This window comes from Scardinius erythrophthalmus (genome assembly GCF_964197995.2).
Source record: "Scardinius erythrophthalmus genome assembly, chromosome: 4".
NCBI classification, from domain to species: domain Eukaryota; kingdom Metazoa; phylum Chordata; class Actinopteri; order Cypriniformes; family Leuciscidae; genus Scardinius; species Scardinius erythrophthalmus.
The window spans coordinates 46,785,857-46,809,885 of record NC_138224.1 but is presented as its reverse complement, the minus strand read 5'-3'; the positions used below and the strand labels follow the sequence as shown (position 1 = coordinate 46,809,885).

The window sequence follows — 24,029 nt, the reverse complement described above, 5'->3', positions numbered from 1 at the left end:
TTCGGACTAACAAGACCAGGCTCCTATCTAAATGAATGGGCAGAGAGTCAGAACTGCACTTTCACTGGTCACCGGGACATAAAAACTGCATGTATAGAAACAGCAGTAAAATATGATAAAAATCGCTGAAAAAGTTTGATGACTTTGCCCCAAAATAAGGTTTAAAACGCCTTTCCCCCCACAGGTTATACTTTTACTACGCATGCGCAGGGTTCACGTTCACGACACCAACTTCATTTACGTCTCTATCCAGAATGCCGGTGTTGTGCCAAGCACTTAATGTGCCTAATGCGCCATTTCTCAACCACAATCGGCCCAGCTACACAGCCAAAACCTAGCCAGATCTGGCAACCATTACTGGGCCAGAGCTGGCTCACTTCCGGTGAGCCGATGCCAGTACACAGCCGAGTGAGCCGACACTCAGCCGCGATTGGCCCGATTCCGCTGGCTACCTGGGTATGTTGCTGCTATGTGAAAAAAATCCACCAAAACGCACCGGCGCGTTTGTCGACCTCAGAGGGTTAACTTAAAAATTGCCCGGAATTCTCCTTTAAAGCTGCAGTAGGGAGTTTTTAGAAAACGTTGACTTAGCCTGAAAATTTGAACAAGCACAACTTACAGGTCACTCCCCCTTACTCTCTGCTGCGCTACAGCCCTACCTCGACAGCTCCTCCCCCACAATTGAGCCTGCCGTGAACACGCGCAGGCTAGTAAGCAGGGCCACCGATGACGGCGGATAAACGGTTATGACACATTCACTGGTAGGGACGAAACATCAACAATATGCTTTACATTGACTATGGCCTGCCCATACTTTGACTACAAACTTGGTCCTCAAATCATTACGTATTTTGCAATACATGTAATGTAACTTTATAACGTTGCACTCTTTCTATAAGTTATAAATAGCTAGTAAGATAATATAACGGTAACTAATGTTACAGTATGTAAGTAATTATTCTGGCGATATGTAATGCTAAATAAGGTTTGCTAGTACATTATTTCAGCAACATGACAAGCCAGTGAATTAGCAGGTTTCAATTGTTGCTTTGCACAGTGCGTGACATTTTATCTGTATGTTATGCGGCTAGAGTTTTGACACTGAGTCAATGGGCTCCGAAGGGCTTGTTTATCGTCATCGGTCTTTTTCCGTTTACCTGGTTTGTTGTATGAGCAGGTGCCACTCAAGAAATTGGCAGTTTTTAGTTGTTTGTCCGCCATTAGCACAGCTGCGGCACACCGGCAATCTTGATTTTGAACGACGGTATGTGCTGTGCAAGAGAGGTGTGTGATCAGCACGTACACGAGCTTGATTGACACTGCTAAGACATTCCTCCTGGCTCTGATTGGTTGTTTCTGACCGGGAGAGGTGTATTTCTGCAAATGGCAATAGGACCACTGGGAGGAGCCAGAGGAGCTTGATTTTTTTCTCATATTCTACTGTCAGGACATAATGACAGTTTTAACAAATATGTAAAAAATACATTTTTACAAAAGTTACCTACTGCAGCTATAAGGTGTGTATATGAAGGCTTTTCAGTCCGATTGAGCCGTCAATCCCATTACTAACAGATTATTTGGTTGCATGTAAACGTAGCCGGAAGGATTTATGCCTTAATATGTTTTAAAATTTTGAAAGATTGAATTAGATTGCATTTTAAGGAACGTTAAAACAATTAGTAAACTAATAAAATTAGTAACAAGTAAAAATAATTTTAGAATGATAAAGTATTCATTATTAAACTTCAAATGTATAAATGTCCCCATTGTTCATTGTTATTTCCTGCAGCAATGGGATCACAGACCATTGAAGTGGCAGCTCTAGGAAGACCTCTGTTTCCTGGTATGCTTTATGACTGCCGCGAGGATACCTTCATTCCAGGTGGTGTACAGTACCTACTAAAATGCTTTTTACTCTCTTTTTCACCCAAATGTGAATCAACAATGTGGCAATTTAGAGATTTAAGAGAAAGGACACAACTATTAAATTAGTAGTCTTATAGATACAAAATTGGCATGTTGACATTGTGTCCTCACACGTTAATATTCAACAATATTATTGATCTGCCTGCATTGACATTATTATATGAGAAGAACTGAACTGAGCTGGACGATGACGTCACATTTTTTTTCCAGAGCGGAAATATATATATATATATATTAGGGGTGTAACGGTTCACAAAATTCACGGTTCGGTTCGATACGATACACTTGTGTCACGGTTCGGTTCGATACGTTTTTTATACAGCAAAAAGAAAGAAATGCCAGAGAAATTTTTATTCTTTTTTTTTATTAAAACTAACAGCATAAAGTATGATTTTTTTTTTACTTTGAGCAATTCTGGAGCTATAATTGACTCTTATTAGGAGCATATAAAACAAAACAGCTCCTTGAAAAAAATGAAATGTAATATTGTAGTAGTTATAAACAAAGCTTTATTTTAGTTCAGATTAACATTTGAGGGCAGCAATTGTATTCATAATGTCAAAATACTTGAAGGCATTATAGCCTACTATTCCTGCCAAACTTCCATGGTTGCAGTTAGTGTTACTACAGTAAATCCATGGTGAATGTTGCTGATCTGTGGACACTGTCATGGCACAATGTTTCTTCCTGGTTTCCACGTCAGTGCTGTTAGATCCGTTAATAATGGAGAAATGTGAATGTTTCTCACTAGATCTCGCAGCGATGTTATTATGTGGCGAATTCAAATGCTTTCTTTACTGGATCTCTTATTAGCGCTGTGTAGTAACCATTAGTAACAGTGTTGCATGATCACGATCGGCTCGCGCTGCACTGGTCCAAACTGATAAACGGTCCTTCAACCACATAATAACGAGCAGTTTCGTTCCGCTTGCATTACGTTTGCCATTTGATGTTGGGCAATGTTGTGGTCGTGCCGGCGTCTCTTACATTATGAGCGCGCTTACCACGCGCAACGCGCCATTTGAAATAACAAAATTTTTGTCGGCAGGAAAAATGGTCCAACGAACCGTTCGGTTTGAAAATGCGTACCGAAAACCGAACCGAAAGCCTCGTACCGAATGGTTCAATAGGAATACACGCGTATCGTTACACCCCTAATATATATATATAACCATCCCTGTACTTACTTAAAGGAACACGCCGACTTTTTGGGGCTTTAGCTTATTCACCGTATACCCCAGAGTTAGATAAGTCCTACATACCCTTTTCATCTCCTTGCGTGCCGTAACTCTGTCTGACGCAGCGCCTGAGAAGCCCCGTGGTGAGGAGCGGAGAGTTCGCTCAGAGTTGGAGTAAATCACTCCGCAGAAGTAGCAGTGCTTCGCCTTCTGAGAATATAGTTCCCAGTATGTGTATGGTTAGAAGATGGCTGTGTCTCGTGTGACCTTGTTATTCGTACACGCTGTGACTATACAAATCACAACATGTAAATAGGAAAATGTTGGCGTTATTTTGTCACTTATTGGGAGCAGTATGCTAGCTGGAGCAGTTTACCTCCAGTCTTTGTGCAAAGCTAGGCTAGCGGTGGGTGCGTCAGACAGAGTTACAGCACGCACGGAGGTGAAAAAGGTATGTATGGACTTATCTAACTCTGGGGGATACTGTGAATAAGCTAAAGTCCCAAAAAGTCAGCGTGTTCCTTTAAGCTGGATGATGGTGCTATTTTCTTCTAGAAACAAACTGTGTTGCATTATTTTCCTGTTATCACTGTAAAGCTGAAACAATCTGTATTGTAAAAAGTGCTATATAACTAAAGCCATTTTTCATTTCAGGTGTCACTCTGTGGGATAAGAAGTCACTGAATGTAGATTTGGACACTCGTCCAAAGCCCATGACAGATTTGAAGTTCAGTAGCTCCGACTCTCTCTCTAGTAAGTCCAGTCTCCTGGATGTGAGTGCTTCCCTGAAGGCCAGCTTCTTGGGAGGGCTGGTGGAGGTGGAAGGATCTGCCAAGTTCCTGCGTGACACCAAATCCTCAAACCAACAGTCCAGAGTTACAATGAATTACAGGGAAACCACAAGATTCGAACAGCTCACTATGAGCCATCTGGGACAGATCACTTACCCTCAGGTCTTTGACCAGAAAACTGCAACTCATGTGGTCACGGCTGTACTGTACGGAGCTCAGGCCGTCATGGTGTTTGAACGGACATTTTCAGAAGAAGAAGAAAAGCAGGAGATTGAGGGAGAACTGAATGTCATGGTCAAGAACATCTCTAAATTTTCTATTGAGGGGAAAGGAGCTTTACAAATGACAGAAGGCCATATGGATAGGGCTGAGAGCATCGCTTGCACATTTTATGGTGACGTCCGCCTTGATCAGAACCCCACCACTTACATGGACGCCCTAGAGGTGTACAAGAAGCTCCCCACTATACTGAAGGAGAATCCAGATAATGCAGTTCCAATAAAAGTCTGGCTCTATCCTCTTTCTTTACTGGATACAAAAGCTGCTCAGTTGGAGAGAGAAATCACCACACATCTGGTTTCCAACACTGAAGATATTATAGAGGGGCTTGGAGAAGTAGAGAGGACATGCAACGACTTCTCCAGAAAAACTCTGGTAAATGTTTTCAAAGACATCAAAGAGAGGCTCTGTTTATTTCAGGGCTCTCTTAACATTTACAAAATGGTATTCCTAAAAGCAGTGGCCAAGGTCTTGCCTGCTATACGAGGAGGAGAGATGGAGCAAAAGTCATTGGAAGACATCCTGAAGATCCACTACAGCTCCCCCTTTAATGCTGACATGCTTAACCAGTGGTTAGATCATGCAACGGCTGAACTTAACATCTTGAGTTCTCACACCGAGATACTGGAGGGAATCAAAACTGAAGACTCAAACCGTCTCAACACCATCCTCCTTGATCCTAATATTGATGTTGTGGTGTGCTTGACCTTCACATCTCTGAAGTATGAAGACCCGTATCTTTCAACCCTGAAGAGGTTTCTGGAATCTGATAAGTTTAAAGAGCTTGATGTGGAAATGAAACACAATTCTAGCACATTAGTATCAGAAGAGTGGCTCTACAATCCTGGTGTCATGTCAAAGATGAGAGAGAACTTATCTCTTTTCAGAAGTTTTTCAGAGGCTAATAAAGATGAAAAGAGATATCGATTCATTATTTCTGTCATATCCGATCCCTCCAGTCCAGGCTCCTCTATCTATCTGTATGAAAAAGGGAATCTGACAGACACACAGTTCCAGCCCGTGTCGAAGCCTCCCCCTCCAGAAGTGGAGAAGGTCCTGAAGGACAGTGTGTCCCTGAAACTGCAGAAGTCCCCAACTGGAGAAACTGTGCAGTTCAGAGTGGAGTACCAGCAGGTGAAAGCAGATTCTGGCTCTGAGGAACAGTGGATTATCATAAACACTGCTGATGAAGACTTTACTCTGACTGGATTGGAGTTTGGAAAGCAGTACTTGATCCGCTACAGGATAGTGGGTAAAGTGGGAGTTAGTGAAGGCAGTGACACTATCGGCCCCATACAGTCTTCAGGTGAGTGTCATATGCATATTTCTTTGCATTAATCTTTATCTAAAAAAAAAATATATATATATATATATATATATATATATATATACTGTATATATATATATACTACAGGGCCGTTGAATGCTTGAATCTGATTGGTTGACGAACGTTCTAAGGTGTGCATTATTTTCAGGGAAACGCACAGCTAAAGTAGTTCCAGGCAGATCTTGACCACATTACAGTTCCATATCACTTCGCGTAGTCAACTGTAATAACGGAAAATAGGATACAATTCATAACAAGAAAAAGCATTTAGCCTAGAGATGCGCAGTTGCCGGTTACTGCCGCGGACTCCGCGGATAAACCGCGGATTGGGCGGATGAGGTGATGAAAAATAATATTTTAATTAAATTCGGACGGGCGGCGGGCGGTTGAACCAGTCAAATGAACCAATCAAATGAAAAATATATGTATACATTCAGCGGATGGCGGGCGGGTGCGGTTTTGAAAATTGGTCAAAAACATTGGTGCGGATGGATGGCGGACGGATGATGAGTTTTGTGATGCGGTTGCGGATGAAATAATAGCCCATCCGCGCATCTCTAATTTAGCCCCATGTGCTTGATCTGCAATTTTCAATGTCGAGCTTCACAATCAATAGAAACATGCAGTTTAATTTTAATAAATAAAGTATATAGTCCTGTCTATATTATAATCAATAGAAAATTAAACTGAATATAGGCTAAATAAATGGATAGTCCTGCAGCACGGATTTTTATTGCAGATAATATAACAAATAAATAATTATTGATAGGCCTACTTGTTAAAAGGGCTTTGTGTTTCATTTATTTGGCTATAGTCTACTGGCATCTGTCAATAATGAAGAAAAAAAAAGATTGAACGAATTAATTAAAACGAATTTAATTAATTAATAAATAAATAAATAAATAAATAATAATATTGACGCACATGCTTTTCTGTCTTATTATTGCAACATCTCTCTCTAATAACTGCATTATAATGAATGTAATTTGATACTTATGACTGATCATGCCCAAACGCGTGTTCAGCGCGTTCAGTCTGTGTTCAAAGTCGGTGTTTAAAATCTGCTGCAGTCGATGAAAACAGTCAGAGAATGTGTCAGCTAGTCGTGTGTCCCCAGCATACTAACTCGAAAATGACGTTTTGGAATTAGCAACGGAGGCATGGTATTACATGCGTAAGAAATTAGTCCTACATACAAGAGCATTTTAATGACAAAAACTTTACAAACGTCTTGAAATACATAATCTGAACAATGTTTCGAGGTGTGGTAACTGTAGTATAAGCGGAATAATTGATTATTCCTATTATTATTCCTTCCATATATATATATGTGTGTGTGTGTGTGTGTATATATACATTACTGTATATATATATATATATATATATATATATATATATATATATATATATATATATATATATATAAATTACTCTTAAGCCCACTGTAGAAAGGCCTCAGTCACCCCTGAAAACTAAATGATTATGATTAATATAAATAATATATTTAACAAATGCAAATCTCATTATTTATATTCTTTAACAATAATCATTATTAATTACTTTAATAAATGCAAAGCATACAGAAGTTCATTGTAAAGGAAGTAACTGAACTAACCACAGGAAAATAAAATCTATAAATTAAGGCATGACAACAACTTCAAGCTTCAATGCAGCGTGATCTCATGAGAATACATGTGTATTTTTACGTAAAGTGTTGTTCTACCACACGTACATTTACTTACGTTTTAATACACAGAGAAACGTATAATACTGACGTATTTATAGCACTAAAACGCAAAATATTTACGTATGAACAACTGATATACACATTTGTATGTATTCCTATTTATGAATTTTAAAATAGTGGCATTAATGTTTTGACTCTATTGCATTCAATTGTCTTATCAATTACGTTTTCAGTCGCATTTATTTATTGCAGTTTACTCATTTACTTAATAAGAAATAATAACATTTCGCTCTGTTTGTGACTTCTGCTGCAAACTCATTTCAGAGGATTATTACATGGTTAAACAAGACTACACTTTAAAACCATAAAATGAATAACATTTCTTTAATCGTTTAACCATTTTGTAATATTTAGTTTGTTTGCCGTGAGACACAAAAGGTGTTTTCTTGCACAAAATGGACTGCTGCATGTGTGTTGTTTCCCTGAGTGATTAAAGGTGCCGTAGAATGGATTATTTTATTATTTTATAATGTTTCCTGGGGTGCCCTTATAATGTTAGTATGTTTTTTAGATCAAAATTTGTTATAATTTAGAAATAAAAGGCATATTTCCTAGCCTGATTTCATTCCCTGGATTGAACACTCTGTTTGAAGGGGCGTGTCTGCTGTGAGACTTCAGAGTTGTTGCCCACTGCTGTGATTGGCTGACATGCTTGCATATGAAATATCTGGCATTACATGTAGAGCTATCTGGAAAACTTTTACTATTACAGCTTTTATACGTTTTTACTATTACAGCTATCGGGATTAACGAATCATGAGAAGTTTTTTAAGTATTTAGATCTATTCCAGCATTTAGATCTATTCCAGCATTGAGCAGATGACAGCCTGTTGATCGCGTGAATGAAGATCTTATCACTGCAACGCGATCTACGGATGCATAAACAGTGTTGAACGACTTTGAGAGAAAGATTATCTGTCTGAACTTGAACAATTACACATCAGAAATTCACATAACCCACTGGTTCTCCAGAGGCTCGGATGAAGGAACTAAAAAAATACTTTTGTGTTCATTTGTACATCCAAACACTGAGCAACTGCCATGCTTCGTTCGCTCGTTTGCAAGCCACGATGTCTCTCGAGGAAAAAACAATATCGCGCTGGATCTAGATAACACAGTGTAAATTATTGTTAATAAAATCACTACTTACCGCTTGCGGGAATATAACGTTAGTTGAAATTGCCCCCTTCGTCCGTTTGAGACGCCAAGAGAAGCCTGGCTGCTTGATATTGTTCCAGGTTAGAAAAACAGTCCGTGGTGAAACGGGCAGAGCAACTAACAACTTCGAATTAAACTGTAGCGGTATCAGATTATAGATAGATCTGCCATTTTCCCTATGATCCTCCTCCTGCTTGTTTCTTCACCTGCAGAACTTCTGATGATTCAGCTGTGCAGTTTCGCCTGGCACTGAGCATGGGCTGGCATATGCAAATTTTTAGAGGCGTACATATTAATGATCCCAACTGTTGCGTCACAGTTGGTGTTATGTGGAGATTCGCCTGTTTTTCAGGGGTGTTTTTCAAAAACGAGATTTAAATAAGAAAGAGAAAACTATGGTGTTTGAGACTGTATGTCATGTCCATGTACTGAACTCTTGTTATTTAACTATGCCAAGATAAATTCAATTTCACATTCTAGGGCACCTTTAAGAAGTAAATTATCTGTTTTACATTCTATGCTGTTCAAACTTTAATATTCTGTGTATTCAGTTACTGTCATTTGAATAATAATTATATTTTCATGTAAACTGCATGCTGCCCAAGTCCATGTCAAGTCATGTTGAAGCTAGTTTGATTCTGTATAGTTGAATATGTTCTGCAGTATAATTTAAATATGTAAGCTAAATTATTTATGCTATATATTTAGATTCTAAATACTTGAATGCAACTTGAATACTCTTTACCAAAGTAATGCGAACTTATGGTTTACAGATACTACCTAATATTTAACATTTAATAACGTGATTTACTGTAACTTTTGTTATGTATAGTGACTATACTCGTTATGCTAATCTGAATAAAACCCTTCTGCTGGGACACTCTCTCTCTTGCTCCAGAAGCCGAGGTGTGTGTTCAGGTGCATTATTGGCGCATTGCTAGTTTGAGGAACTGAAATAGACTGAGCCATTGACCAGCTGAAACCTGGCCTAAAGTCAATGGTGCAGTATTTTTTTATTATTTAAAGAGCGCGTTAGTAATGTGCGCCTATAGGCGGGTCCACAATGCGCATACACTGTGGTTATTACACACACACCCTGCTTATTACAGACACAGGGACGCACAGCAGCACACAAACATGCCAAATATTAAAAATAAAAGGATTACAATGTAAAAGAATATTATTGTGTACGTAAAGATATGGTGGAATGAATCCGGCTTGTCCCGTAGATGGTCTGCTTCTGCACTTTTATCTCGCGCGCGAGCAGATCTGTTTCCTCTCTGGAGACGTGTTCGGTCTTTCCACTATCAAATTCCTCCATATAAATAGCGAGTCCATCATGACGTGAGCGCAACTGGCATTTAAAAGGAATGGGAGATGAGACTCTGATTGGTTTAACGCACGTAAATCCCAAAACACACCCATTACTCATTAAGAGAATAGGGAGGACCCTTTTAGACCATGAGCCGGGAGCGTAAAACTAACTAGCCGTCGTTAAACTAGCAAAAGTGGATTCGGACACACCCTAAGTGAACTTGTGCTCTGCGCTTTAGACCATGCTCTTAGATCCTTAAAATAGGGCCCTATTTCTCCATTCTCAGCAGCGACCGTAAACGTCAAATCCCTCGCTCGTTATGATGAATTTAAACTAAAAAATGGCGCCCTCAAGAAGTGTTACAACATGTTTTACAGAATTACAAATTTCAGTACCGTTTGGTACCGAAGTCTGTACTTTTGACAACTCTAACTCACCGTATTCTCTGTTGTTCTGTTGTCAGTTTATTCAAGTCTTTGCATTGATTAAATGCAGTATATCTGACATTAAATCCCCATACTCTGTGACTTTAAGTAGACACTATTTATCACTACAATGCATTTGTGAACATGAAGGAAACTTCTGATATTTACTAATGATATTTGTTGTTAAAATCACCCTTTTAAAAACCTCCTTATTCTATTGATATGCATTTTTGCATATTAATGATGCATTTTTATGATTTTAATAATTAGGAGTAAAATTTGGCTTCCATGTATTCGCAGAGAAATTCTCATAATCAGTAGAATTATAATTATAATCAAATGATTGAGCATGAGACATGTATTGATCAACGAGGTTGAGGTTTAATCCAAGTCTTATGAAGCGATATGATTACTTTGTATGATGAACAAAGTGAAATTTGAGTCCTATTCCCTCTCAAATCAAATCTGTAATCAGTTCATGTCTAAAGAAGCCAAATCAAATATGGTGACATGTCAATAATATCAAACCCTCAATAGTGGTTGTGTCAGGATTTGGGTTATGAAACAGACATTTCTACATATCTTCTGTGTTGGAGGATTTCTGCATGTGTTAGCAATGGATGCAGGATCATTTTCTCTTGACATGATCATCAGTTCATAGTGTTTTTAATCATCACGCAACCCACACAAGTGCGTAGGGCCCCGGGGGTTTGAGGGCCCCTGCTGAGCAAGCAATTACATCAGTTGATGCCCGCTGTTACAGCAGCGCTGTTGACCTTATTACATTTACACATCGCCTCCATCACCAAATATAGAATTCTGCAAACATTGTTCATTGATCAGTGTTTATATGTGAATAAGTCTAAATTAAATCTGCTCATCATTTCGTGTAAATCGTGTCTCTTCTTGGATTAAACTACTCAGTTCATGATTCTTAATGAATGTTTGGAAGCGTCAGAGTTATGGGTGAATAGACTTTCAATGGAGGGACAGAAATCTCCCAGATTTCATTAAAATAGACTCTCTTCACATGTGTGTCCTGAAGTCATATGGGTTTGGAAGGACATGAGGTTGAGTAAATCATGGCATTTTCATCTTTGGGTGAACTAACACTAACCAAAGCGGCGAGCCAGAGACAGACACGCTCAGTTCTTGTCATATATAATGGCCATTTTTTTTCCAACAGCAACAACAACGTTTCATTTAGGTTTCATTTAAATACACGTAATACTAGCAACACATTCACATACACACTGATGTCTATGGAAGCGGCATTTAAAACTTCTAATTTGACACCGTGTTTTATTCACGTCAGAAATACGTCGTGTAGGAAACGAAATAGTGTTTATTCTTCTCCCAGTTCACCGGCCACTTACTTTCCTGTCTTTCAGGAGAAGTGGATGAAGCAAACTATTACCGATTACCCGTTATCATCTAACATGATCATTATAAAAGTGTTTAAAAGACTAAATGCAATCACTAAGACATATTCGAGAATCAGAATATCAGATTTCAGAATAAGAAGACAATAGTTCAAGCTAAAAAGCAAGTAGGGTCTACCAAAGTGTAGTCAATTTCTGTTTAAAGTAAAATAAATATATATTTTTAAATGTCTCACTTAATTCTATTCAATATTACTGTAGTGCAATTCAGAGTAAGATGTTATGCAATGTCGGGGTGTGTGTGTGTGTGTGTGCGTGTGCGTGCGTGCGTGTGTGTGTGGATCCTGACTTTGTTTGGGTGAACCCGCTCCTGATGATAATCACACTCTTCATGTCTGCTTATTTCCACAGTCACTGTTCCCAAGACCAGGAACGACCTCCTTCAATGTAAGTCACTAAGAAAACGAGCAGAGAAACTCACTGAGTGTGTTCATGTTCTTCCTGTAGAAGCTGAAAGAAAACATGACAGAAGAGTTCTAGAGTTGATCATGTAAATGATGATTAAACTGTACTAAGTTTAACTGATACTGATGATTTATTGAACATGAAGAGTTCAGCTACATTACACACACACACACACACACACACACACACACACACACATACACTCTCTCTCACTCTCTCTCTCTCTCACACACACACTCTCTCTCTCACACATACACACACACACACACACACTCTCTCACACACAAATTCTCTCTCACACACTCTCTCTCACACGCAAACACACACACTCCCTCACACACACTCTCTCTCTCTCTCACACACACACACACACACACACACACACACACACACACACACACATTCTCTCTCTCTCTCTCTCTCACACACACACACACACACGTAATACTTGCTTGTGAAAATTGTGTCAAAGCAATTTAAAAAACTGTAAAAGATCAGACAGTTTCATAATATCTGATCACAGAAATATTTGAACACAAGAATCCTGTGTTTTCTGTTTGGTAACCATGGCAATTTCAGTCAGAACCTCATTCAGGACAAAAGCTGTTACAGAATGATATTTCTTTAGTGCTTTATTATCATTGGTTGCTTACAATCCTAAATGAACGAGTCAGATCTGAAATGAAGACTCAAGATAGAAAGTTTCTGTAATTCACTGATGTGTGTTTTCTCTCCATCAGATTCTCATCAGTTCACTCTGGATCCGAACACAGCGAATAAACGCCTCCGTCTGTCTGAGGAGAACACAGTGATTACTAACACTCGCCCAGAGCTTCAGCTTCAGCCGTATCCTGATCATCCAAACAGATTTGATTATGTGTATCAGGTGTTGTGTAGAGAGAGTGTGTGTGGACGCTGTTACTGGGAGATTGAGTGGAGTGGAAGAGGTGTGTGTATATCAGTGTCATATAAGAGCATCAGCAGGAAGGGATGGGGTAAAGAGTGTGTGTTTGGACGTAATGTTCAGTCCTGGAGTTTGATCTGCTCTTCCTTCAGTTACTCATTCAGACACAATAACATAGAGACTGTTCTCCCTGTAAAGCCCATCAGCAGCAGAACAGGAGTGTATGAGGAATACAGTAGAATAGGAGTGTGTGTGGATCACAGTAGAACAGGAGTGTGTGTGGATCACAGTGCAGGAACTCTGTCCTTCTACAGCGTCGACAGAAACACACTGAGCCTCATACACACAGTCCAGATCACACACACACACACACTCTATCCTGGGTTTATGGTTAATCCTGGATCATCAGTGAAACTGTGTTGATGAATGAGAATAGACTGATGAGAGACTCCCCATAATGCTTTGAGCTGCATGATAAATCAGTGACAGTGAGATGTTCTAGAGTCTCTTATTGTCTCTTCATTACATTAATAACACAGCTGACCTTCTGTCAGTGAAATAAAGAGAAACAGACAATGAGACACAGAGAAGAGAGAGGAAATATGAGACACAATGAGACTCACTGAAACATGTCTGGATGATACGAGCAAAACTAGACTTTCAACTCTAAACTCAGTTTAAGACATTCAGAGATGTTTTATCTCAACTTCTCGGATCTGTTCAAAACATGATTCCTCTGCTTTAGGTTATGTGTGTATTATTAAAGACGCTTCTGCTGTAATATATTGTGTACTGTACTAAACCTGTTAGTGGGGGTTTCTGGATTGATCTTTATCTTTTTATTATTTGTGTTATTTTTGATGTGTGATTGTTTATTAATTTTACTTTTCTGATTTGTTTGTAAATGAAGGATCTCATGATTCTCTAAAGAAACCTGTGTGTGTGTGTGTGTGTGTGTGTGTGTGTGTGTGTGTGTGTCTAGTGATCATTTGATGTACAGCATTTATCATGTTATTACAGTTTTTCTCGATTGTTTACACACATTTTCTGAAAGCATGCCTCATATTCTCAGAACTCTACACACAAATCCAAAAAAAAAACACACACACAATGGGCAAAACCCCTCAATTCTCCTGCAAAATGAAACTTTACATTCAAAACAATGTTATTTCTTCTGAAAATGGTATTTTGTTTTCAAATGACACACACAAACCATCATATGAATAGACATTTATAAGAACCAGTTGAGCACTGATGTGCTCAATGTAAAACACTATGATGAATGGAAAACACTTCTCCATTCATCATAATGACTTAGGCCTTTTTTTGGTTCAGTGTTACACTTACTACAGACAGTACATACAAAAGTGTGTTGTAAAATATTTGAGAATATTGTTTTTATACTCAGAACACACAAATACATGGTAAAATTGTATTTTATATTTCCCACAAAAACAATGTAGACAGTGTACATCCCATTCCCAACCAACACAAAGTTGCACATACACTACATGCAAAATAACAGAAGAATTTACTGTATACAGTTACAGTAAAAAAAACACCTCACCTCATCCACATCACAAGCAATGTTTTCCCTGGCCAAGCAGCAGGGGAAATATCGCCTAGCATGGCGATTCCAGCCATGAAAAGCATCAGCTGCTATATCTCCACATGCGTCCTCCATAGCTTGGAGAAGAGGTATACGCGTTTGTGGATTTCGGTCATACACTTTCCATCTCCAGGCAGAAAAATATTCCTCAATAGGATTGAGGAATGGAGAATATGGAGGGAGAAAAACAACTAAAAAGCGTGGGTGGGCAGTGAACCAGTTACGAACCAGAGCAGCCCTGTGGAAACGTACTCGGTTACTAACGTAACCTCGGTTCTCTCTAGAAGAGGGAACGAGTACTGCGTTTTATCAAAACGCTACGGGAAAAGTCTCTTTTCACGAAACACTGAAGCAAAAAATTATCCTTTAATTTTCATATATGTAAAACGCGTTGCGGCAGCAGCAGTCAGCTATGGCGAGACGGCTTGCTCGCTCATTGGCTGCTCTGCGGCAACTGCTTAAGCCTATCGAGCGAGGCCTGAGATGACGTCAGGCCAATGAGGGCGCTTCGCGCCCTCCTCGCCACTTCCCGCCGAAACGGGCGTGGCTTACCTCTATAAAAGGAGCTCGAGAAGGCTGATTCACTTGATTTTGATCGCCGAAGCGAACCAGAGTGAACCGTACGCACGGCAGAGAACGCAGTACTCGTTCCCTCTTCTAGAGAGAACCGAGGTTACGTTAGTAACCGAGTACGTTCTCTTACGAGAGTTCTCTCGTACTGCGTTTTATCAAAACGCTACGGGAACCCCTTGCAAAACGCCGTGCGTGCTGGGATAAAAACACTGATCACCGGAAGCTATTTCAGGCACACAGTGCATAATCACCAGATTGACTCACACAGAGTCAGGGAATAAGGGTGGGAGCCTTAATTCCCTATACTGTAGCGTCGTAGAATAGACATGTCCACAGACGCAAGTATAACATCACATAGACAGGGTAGGGAACCTGAACTAATGTGGGAAATGTGGGTCTTACACAGTTCTGCCCAAGATAGTCGGTAGCGCATTGCGCATGGGTTTCAGTGGTCTGACTAGACGGCTGAACAGATTACACCGACAAAAGCTTAGCCTGTAAGGCGGGAACCTCTAGGTTATAAAACCTGATAAATGTAGACGGAGAGGCCCAGCCTGCCGCCGTACATATATCCTGTAGGGAAATCCCGCTGGACCAAGCCCACGAAGAAGCAACGCTTCTCGTAGAGTGCGCTCTAACTCCCTACGGGCATGGAATGCCCTTGGCAGTATAAGCCAGCGCTATGGCGTCAACTATCCATCTGGATAGACTTTGTTTCGAAACAGCCATTCCTTTGGAACGTCCACTGAACGAGACAAAGAGCTGCTCTGTCTGTCTGAAGACAGCAGAGCGGGACATATAAGCTCTTAAAACCCTAACAGGGCAAAGAAAACTCGAGTCCCCTTCCTCACTCGATGCCGGCAGGGCAGCCAGGGAAATAACCTGAGCCCGAAAAGGCGTGTTGAGGGCTTTCGGCACATAGCCGTGCTTAGGTTTGAGTATGACTTTAGAGTCATTAGGACCAAACTCCAAGCACGCCGGGCTCACAGAGAGCGCGTGCGGATCGCCTATGCGCTTCACTGAAGCGAGAGCCATCAAAAACACTGTTTTGAAAGACAAATGTTTGAGGCTAATAGACTGGATAGGCTCGAAAGGGGCACCTTTCATGGCCGCCAGGACCGTAGAAAGGTCCCACATAGGGACTGAAGGAGGTCTGGGTGGATTCAGTCTCCTAGCTCCCCTGAGGAAGCGGATGACTAAATCATTCCTTCCCAGTGACTGACCCAGCGTTGAACCGGAGAACGCTGAAATAGCCGCCACATACACTTTGAGCGTGGAAGGGGATCTGCCCTTATCCAACAGCTCTTGTAGGAAGGAGAGAACCTCCGTTACCTCACATTCGAGGGGTGAAAGGCTCCGAGCTGTACACCAGCCGGAGAAAACCGACCACTTTGAAGCATAGAGTCGCCTGGTCGACGGCGCTCTAGCCTCCGTGATGGTATTCATGACTCCCTCTGCGAGACCAACGGGTATCCGTTGAGCGCCCACACATGAAGGGACCATAGTTCCAGGTGTGGGTGCCAGATCGAGCCCCTGGCCTGCGAGAGGAGATCTCTCCTCAACGGCACTGGCCATGGAGCGATGTCTGCTAACTGCATCAGAACTGGGAACCATGCCTGGTTCTTCCAGAACGGTGCTACAAGCAGCACTGGGCATTTCGTTTTCCTGACCCGTTCCAACACCTGAGGCAGGAGGAAGATGGGGGGAAAAGCGTATAGCAGGCAGCGCGGCCACTTTTGGGACAGCGCGCTGTCAGTCTTTGAAAAGAATGCGGGGCAGTGAGCGTTTTCGCGGGACGCGAATAGGTCCACCTCCGCTTTGCCGAATCTCTCCCACAACAGCCGGACTGTTTGTGGGTGTAGAGACCATTCGCCCGTAGGAACGTTGTTCCTGGACAGTCTGTCCGGGCCCACATTCAGCAGCCCGGGCACATGTACTGCTCTCAGCGAGCGCAGGTTGTGCTGAGCCCATAGCAGGAGGCGTTTCGCCAGCCTGTACAGGGGTATGGAATTCAGACCGCCCTGGCGATTTATGTAGGACACCACTGCCATGTTGTCCGAACGGACTATGACGTGTTGGTCCTTGATGTGGGGACAAAAACGCGTCAGCGCGTTGTGCACTGCCAGCATTTCTAGGCAGTTTATGTGTTGGAGCTTTTCCCGTTCCGACCATAGGCCGAAGGACGGTCTGCCCTCGAGCAGCGCTCCCCATCCCGAGGTGGATGCGTCCGTAGACACCATCCTCACCCTCGAGGAAGTCCCCAGGCTTACACCTGATTGGTACCAGTCGTTCGCCATCCAAGGCACCAGGGCTGTGACACAGTCCTGATCGACCTTGAGGCGTAAATGACCGGACACCCACGCTCTGCGCGGAACCCGCGCTTTCAACCAGAACTGCAGCGGGCGCATGCGGAGCAAGCCCAGCCGGAGAACTGACGATGCTGAGGCCATGAGACCCAGCATCCTTTGAAATTTTCTGAGCGGGGTGAAAGCGCCGCGGCGGAAAGACATCGCCGCGCGCTGAATGTTCAGCACGCGCTGTGGCGACAGCCGCGCTGTCGTAGACTGTGAGTCCAGAACTATACCCAGAAACGGAATCGTTTGGCTGGGGTTCAGTGAACTCTTCGCCCAAATGACCGTGATACCAAGATTCTCGAGGTGATCGAGTAAAATGGCTCTGTGCTCTATGAGCTGAGATCGTGATTGGGCTAGGATCAACCAGTCGTCCAAATAGTTCAGCACTCGCATGCCTCTGAGTCTGAGAGGAGCGAGCGCTGCGTCCATGCATTTCGTAAATGTACGAGGTGCCAGGGACAAGCCGAAAGGCAGGACTGTATACTGGTATGTCTGACCCTCGAAGGCGAATCTCAAGAATCGCCTGTGATGTGACGCTATCTGTATTTGAAAATACGCGTCCTTCAGATCTATCGACATGAACCAGTCTTCTCGGCGAACATGCGCGAGAATTTTGCTGGTTGCGAGCATTTTGAAACGGCGTTTCACTAATACTCTGTTCAGTCGTCTGAGATCCAGAATGGGTCTGATACCGCCGTCCTTTTTGGGGACTAGAAAGTATCTGCTGTATATCCCCTGTTCGCTTTGAACTCGGGGAACAAGCTCTATCGCCCCTTTGCTTATCAGTTTTGATATTTCGGCGGCGAAGTAGGTGTGCTACATTCAGCGGAACCGAAGTTTCGACGCGCGCTGTGAAGCGCGGAGGGCGTCGACAAAACTGTAGCGAGAAGCCTCTCTTTATAATGCCTAAGACCCAGTCCGAAACCCCTGGAAGCGCTGCCCATGCATCTGCATGGTTGGCTAAGGGCCGGATACAGAGCGCGCTCTGTTCGCCGTGCGACAGAGGTGCTATGGGGCTCACAAACATAGGCGTTATGCCTGCGGCATTTGAGGCGGGGGGCGCGCTTAATACAGCGGGCGGAGCGCTCGCCCTTGACCTTACAACAGTGTTTGGCTGAGTGAGGGGGGGCTGCGCGAGTCCCATGGGACTCATGTGTGCGAGTAGATGTGGGCTGTGAGCGGGCACATTTACTGCTTGGGGCGCGCTGCTTGTGTAAGCAGCGCGCGCGCTCACAGGTCTCGTTTTTACAGAGAGCCTGTGATCTGATAGACATAGTGTTCGTGGGCACTGAGTAGTGGGCACTTTTACTATGTGGGGAGCGCAATCAACCTGAGTCGATTTTATTTGCGCGAGCCCTAAGTGCAGGGCTGTGCTTGTGTGTAGGGATGGGCACTGAGAAGTGGGCATCGACACTACATTTATAGCACCATCGGCCGTGGCCGGGACACCAGAAGTACCGTGAGTAAGTGTGGGCGCGGGAGAGCGGGCACAGTTACTGCAATGAGTGCACTGTCTGTCTGAGCAGAGTGAATGCACACAGGTTTCGTCTTTACAGAAACCACAAGGCATGCAGAACATAGTGTTTGTGGGCACTAGGCAGTGGGCACGTTCACTATGTTGTGTGCGTGATCGACCCGAGTCGAATATATGAGCGCGGGCCCTGTGTGAAGGGCTGTGCTAGTGTGTAGGGATGGGCACTAGCAGTGGGCATCTTCTCTACACATATAGCATCATCGGCCGTGCTCGTGGGCAGCAAAAACACGTCTGTAGTTGCCTCTCGGGGAACAAACAGAGTGATTTGCATTCGGCGGCATAAATATTTTCTGCCGGCCGGCCTGGGATTCGAACCTCCGATCCCCCGCGCGCAAGTCTAAGAATCTACCACTGGACCACAGTGAAGATACATTGACAAAGTCAGCGCGAGTATTATCCGCACTGGCGTTTGCTTGTCAGGCATGTACCACGTGCTTGTGGGCAGCAAAAAACACGTCTGCAGTTGCCACTCGGGGAACAAACAGAGTGATTTGCATTCGGCGGCATAAATATTTTCTGCCGACCGGCCTGGGGTTCGAACCTCCGATCGCCCGCGCGCAAGTCTAAGAATCTACCACTGGACCACAGTGAAGATACATAGACAAAGTCAGCGCGAGTATTATCCACACTGGCGTTTGCTTGCAGGCATATATACCACGTGCTCGTGGCCAGCAAAAAACACGTCTGCAGTTGCCTCTCGGGGAACAAACAGAGTGATTTGCATTCGGCGGCATAAATATTTTCTGCCGGCCAGCCTGGGGTTCGAACCTCCGATCGGCCGCGCGCAAGTCTAAGAATCTACCACTGGACCACAGTGAAGATACATAGACAAAGTCAGCGCGAGTATTATCCACACTGGCGTTTGCTTGCAGGCCTGTACCACGTGCTCGTGGGCAGCAAAAAACACGTCTGCAGTTGCCTCTCGGGGAACAGACAGAGTGATTTGCATTTTCAGAACGCCTGCAAAATGCCAGAATGTGAGAAGAGTGGAAATCGCCCAGATTCAGCGGGGCTGAAAACACTCCATTCTCTTTCGCCAGTGACGCGCGGGAACCGTAGAAACGGTGTTCGGTTGCAGGCAAGCGGACTACGCGCTCGCTGGCTGCAAAATGCATCTCTGCAGTCGCCTTCAGGGGACTTACAGAGCAAAGCATTGGCGGCATAAATATATATGCCGCCAGACCGGGATCCGAACTCTGGTCTCCCGCGAGGAGAACCTATAATTCCACCACTGAGCCACAGGGGGATACAGGCTTTGAAAGCGGCGTCAACATGTATTCTTCGGCGTTTGCTGGCAGGCAAGCATGTAACAGACTCACTTGCTGCAATAATATTTCCAGTCGCCGAACAGGGAACTGAGAAATGTGAGAGAAAAGAGGTCAGACCGACCAACGGTGGGACTAAGAACACTCTTTTCTCCTTCGCCGGTGAATGACGCGTGCAGAGGCAGGGTAGCTTTTCTTGTAACGTAAAGAAAAACTAATCCCGCCGTCCGCTTCCAGGAAGGGCAGCCTCGGAAAGGATGCCTGGCGAGTCCTCAGAGTCACCGTAGGCAATTGGCTCGGAGCGAGCGCGAGCGCTGCATGAGAAGGCGTCTTGAAAAAGACGCAGCTCTTTTAGGGGTGAGTGTTGCAGCGAACACACACACACACACACACACACACAGAAAACAGAGCAATATAGCAATAAAGGATATAGGCGTCGGAAAGCGCAGCAGGTACGGCTGTAGAAGGCGGCGTTGGCCAGCGGCTTCGAGGGCTCGTCCCGCTGAAGTGCTTGCTTCGAACGACGCTTGCTTCCGTGATCCAGCGATACGTGCGCTTCGCTGAAGAGATTAAAATCAAGTGAATCAGCCTTCTCGAGCTCCTTTTATAGAGGTAAGCCACGCCCGTTTCGGCGGGAAGTGGCGAGGAGGGCGCGAAGCGCCCTCATTGGCCTGACGTCATCTCAGGCCTCGCTCGATAGGCTTAAGCAGTTGCCGCAGAGCAGCCAATGAGCGAGCAAGCCGTCTCGCCATAGCTGACTGCTGCTGCCGCAACGCGTTTTACATATATGAAAATTAAAGGATAATTTTTTGCTTCAGTGTTTCGTGAAAAGAGACTTTTCCCGTAGCGTTTTGATAAAACGCAGTACGAGAGAACTCTCGTAAGAGAACTTACGTTGTCCCAAATGACAACGTACCTGAACTGCTCTGGGCCATCTACCTGATCAGGTGGAATGTGAGTGTGTTGTGTAGGGTGTCCAGGAATGTGATCAGATGGGCGGTGTTGTAGGGGCCAAGGGTAGCATGGTGATGGATGACGCCGTGGTGGGTAATCGCTGCACACATTGTGATGTTCCCTCTGCGCTGGCCAGGGACTTCAACAATGGCACGCTGGCCGATGATATTCCTTCCCCTCTTTCGTCTTTTTGTGAGGTTGAACCCAACCTCATCAATGAAGATGAACTGGTGCTCCACTGCAGCCACCTCTAGCTCAAGGACTCTCTGAAACACACATGACAATATCAGAAATAGACATGGAGTGGTCACTATTGTGAAGCACAATCATTATGATTACAATTTTGAAATATGTATAATTTACTGTATCAGTGTTGAGAGTATGCATCAATTGTGGGACTCACTTGCACATAGTTATGTCGCAATTCTTTGACTCTTTCTGAATTGCGTTCAAATGGCACCCTGTTGTAACGTCTCTGGGTGAAGATCAAGATGAAGAAGACGAAGATCCACGATATACAAAAATAATTTAGTTTATTATAAAGGAAAACTCGAAACAGTGAGCGTGTGCTCAAACAAACACCAACACTCAACATTGACCGACACTGAAGACTGAACCAGGGAGAACTTAAATACACAGATGACTAAACAGATGACGACATGACAACAGGTGATGGTGATACTGATGAGTGAACACAGGTGATGACGGTAATGATAATGACAATGATGAGTAAGATGATTATCTAAACACAGGTGACTGAACTAAACTAATGAAGATGATGATCTAAAGAAAACAGAACAGAAGAAAACAAACTAAAAGTCCATGAAAACCTGACATAACTCCCCCGTCCCGCTAGGCACGACCCGTGCCGTAGATGGCAGAACACGGGAGGGAGGGTGGGTGGGCATCCTGGAGTCCGTGACGGGGAGGTGAACCAGAAGAAGAATGGACGGACTCCAGGATGATCCAGACGACCAAGGCGAAGCAGACTAGTCAGGGGTTCATGGCGGAGTAGGAGACCACCCCTCGGGCGGTCCTGGTGAAGCAGGCTGAGGAGGTGGCCTTGGTGAAGAAGGCTGAGGAGGTGGCCATGGCGAAGAGGACCCTTCGGGTGGCCATGGCGGAGAGGACCCTTCGGGTGGCCATGGCGGAGAGGACTTATAGCCCCCCCCCCCCAAAATTTCCTTGGGGAAATTATCAGGTTTTGAGACTGGACTGGATGAGGCAGGGGCCAAAAGCGGCTCTGAGCTGGACAGGACCAGCGGCGAAGAGGGCTCTGAGCTGGGCAGGACCAGCGGCGAAGAGGGCACTGAGCTGGGCAGGACCAGTGGCGAAGAGGGCTCTGTGCTGGGCAGCGATGAGGGCTCTGTGCTGGGCAGCGATGAGGGCTCTGTGCTGGGCAGCGATGAGGGCTCTGTGCTGGGCAGCGATGAGGACTCTGTGCTGGGCAGCGATGAGGGCTAAGCGGTCTTCCAGGCACTCATCAACGACGTGTTGAGAGGCATGGTAGATCAGTTCATATATGTTTACCTGGATGACATATTGATTTTTTCTCTCCAGGAGCACGTTCAACACGTCAGACGAGTGCTTCAGAGGTTGCTAGAGAATGGGATTTTTGTCAAGGCGGAGAAATGCGCTTTTCATGCACAGTCTGTTCCTTTCCTAGGGTACATCATTTCGTCTGAGGGAATGCGAATGGATCCTGAGAAGGTTAAGGCTGTGGTGGAGTGGCCAAGCCCAGATTCCCGTAAGGCCCTACAGAGGTTTCTGGGGTTTGCCAATTTCTACCGGCGTTTTATTCGCAACTTCAGCCAACTAGCCGCACCTCTGACTGCCTTGACCTCCCCCAGAACGGCGTTCAGGTGGTCAGACACAGCTGAGGCTGTGTTTGCTAAACTGAAAGGCCGCTTCGTTTCAGCCCCCATCCTTATAGCCCCTGATCCGTCACGTCAGTTTGTGGTGGAGGTCGATGCGTCAGAGGTGGGGGTAGGAGCAGTGCTATCCCAGCGTTCTCCCACAGACGACAAGATGCATCCCTGCGCGTTTTTGTCCCGTCGTTTATCGCCTGCCGAACGTAACTACGACATTGGTAACAGAGAGTTGTTGGCAGTTAAGTTAGCGTTGGAAGAATGGCGTCACTGGTTAGAGGGGTCGGGGGTACCTTTTATCGTCTGGACCGATCATAAGAACCTGGAATATATCAGAACCGCCAAAAGATTGAACTCCAGGCAGGCTCGGTGGGCACTTTTTTTCGGTCGTTTTGATTTTTCTTTTCGGCCCGGGTTCCAAAAACATCAAACCCGACTCTTTATCGCGTATTTTTGACCATTCCGATCGCCCGTTTACTCCCGAGTGCATTTTACCCGAGACCCTATTTGTCTCCACACTCACATGGGAGGTCGAGTCGAAGGTCAAATCGGCCTTAGAAGGGGTAACGCCTCCGCCCGGTTGCCCACCGAATCGTTTGTTTGTGCCGGAGGGATTACGGCCCGACATCATTCAGTGGGGTCATTGTTCCAATGTAGCTTGCCATCCAGGAGTTAATCGCACTAGTTTTTTAGTCAAGCAACGGTTCTGGTGGCCACTGATGGCTCGTGACATTCACAGTTTTGTTTTGGCTTGCTCGGTTTGTTCCACTGGTAAGACTTCCAATCGACCCCCAGATGGGTTACTTCAACCGCTGCCTGTCCCTTCGAGACCCTGGTCCCACATAGCGATAGATTTTATCACCGCCCTCCCACCCTCTCAGGGCAATACGGTCGTTTTGACTGTGGTGGACCGGTTCTCGAAGGCGGCTCATTTTATTCCCTTGCCCAAATTACCCTCAGCCAAGGAGACAGCGT

The 24,029-nt window shown here is 44.3% G+C and overlaps 1 protein-coding gene and 1 long non-coding RNA gene across 2 annotated transcripts in view; one reads left to right on the top strand and one right to left on the bottom strand.

Annotated features, from left to right (window-relative positions):
* The window catches only part of LOC308689647, a 1,235,845-nt gene that overhangs the window by 1,204,277 nt on the left and 7,539 nt on the right, over positions 1–24,029 (bottom strand). The gene's annotated exons all lie outside the window — the stretch shown is intronic.
* LOC308690128 (stonustoxin subunit beta-like) lies at positions 1,792–21,440 on the top strand (the record flags this gene model as incomplete). Its single annotated transcript, XM_081364415.1, has 5 exons — positions 1,792–1,882; positions 3,759–5,480; positions 11,940–11,975; positions 12,734–13,143; positions 21,204–21,440. 5 exons carry the CDS (start codon positions 1,792–1,794, stop codon positions 21,438–21,440), a joined length of 2,496 nt encoding a protein of 831 aa, XP_081220541.1.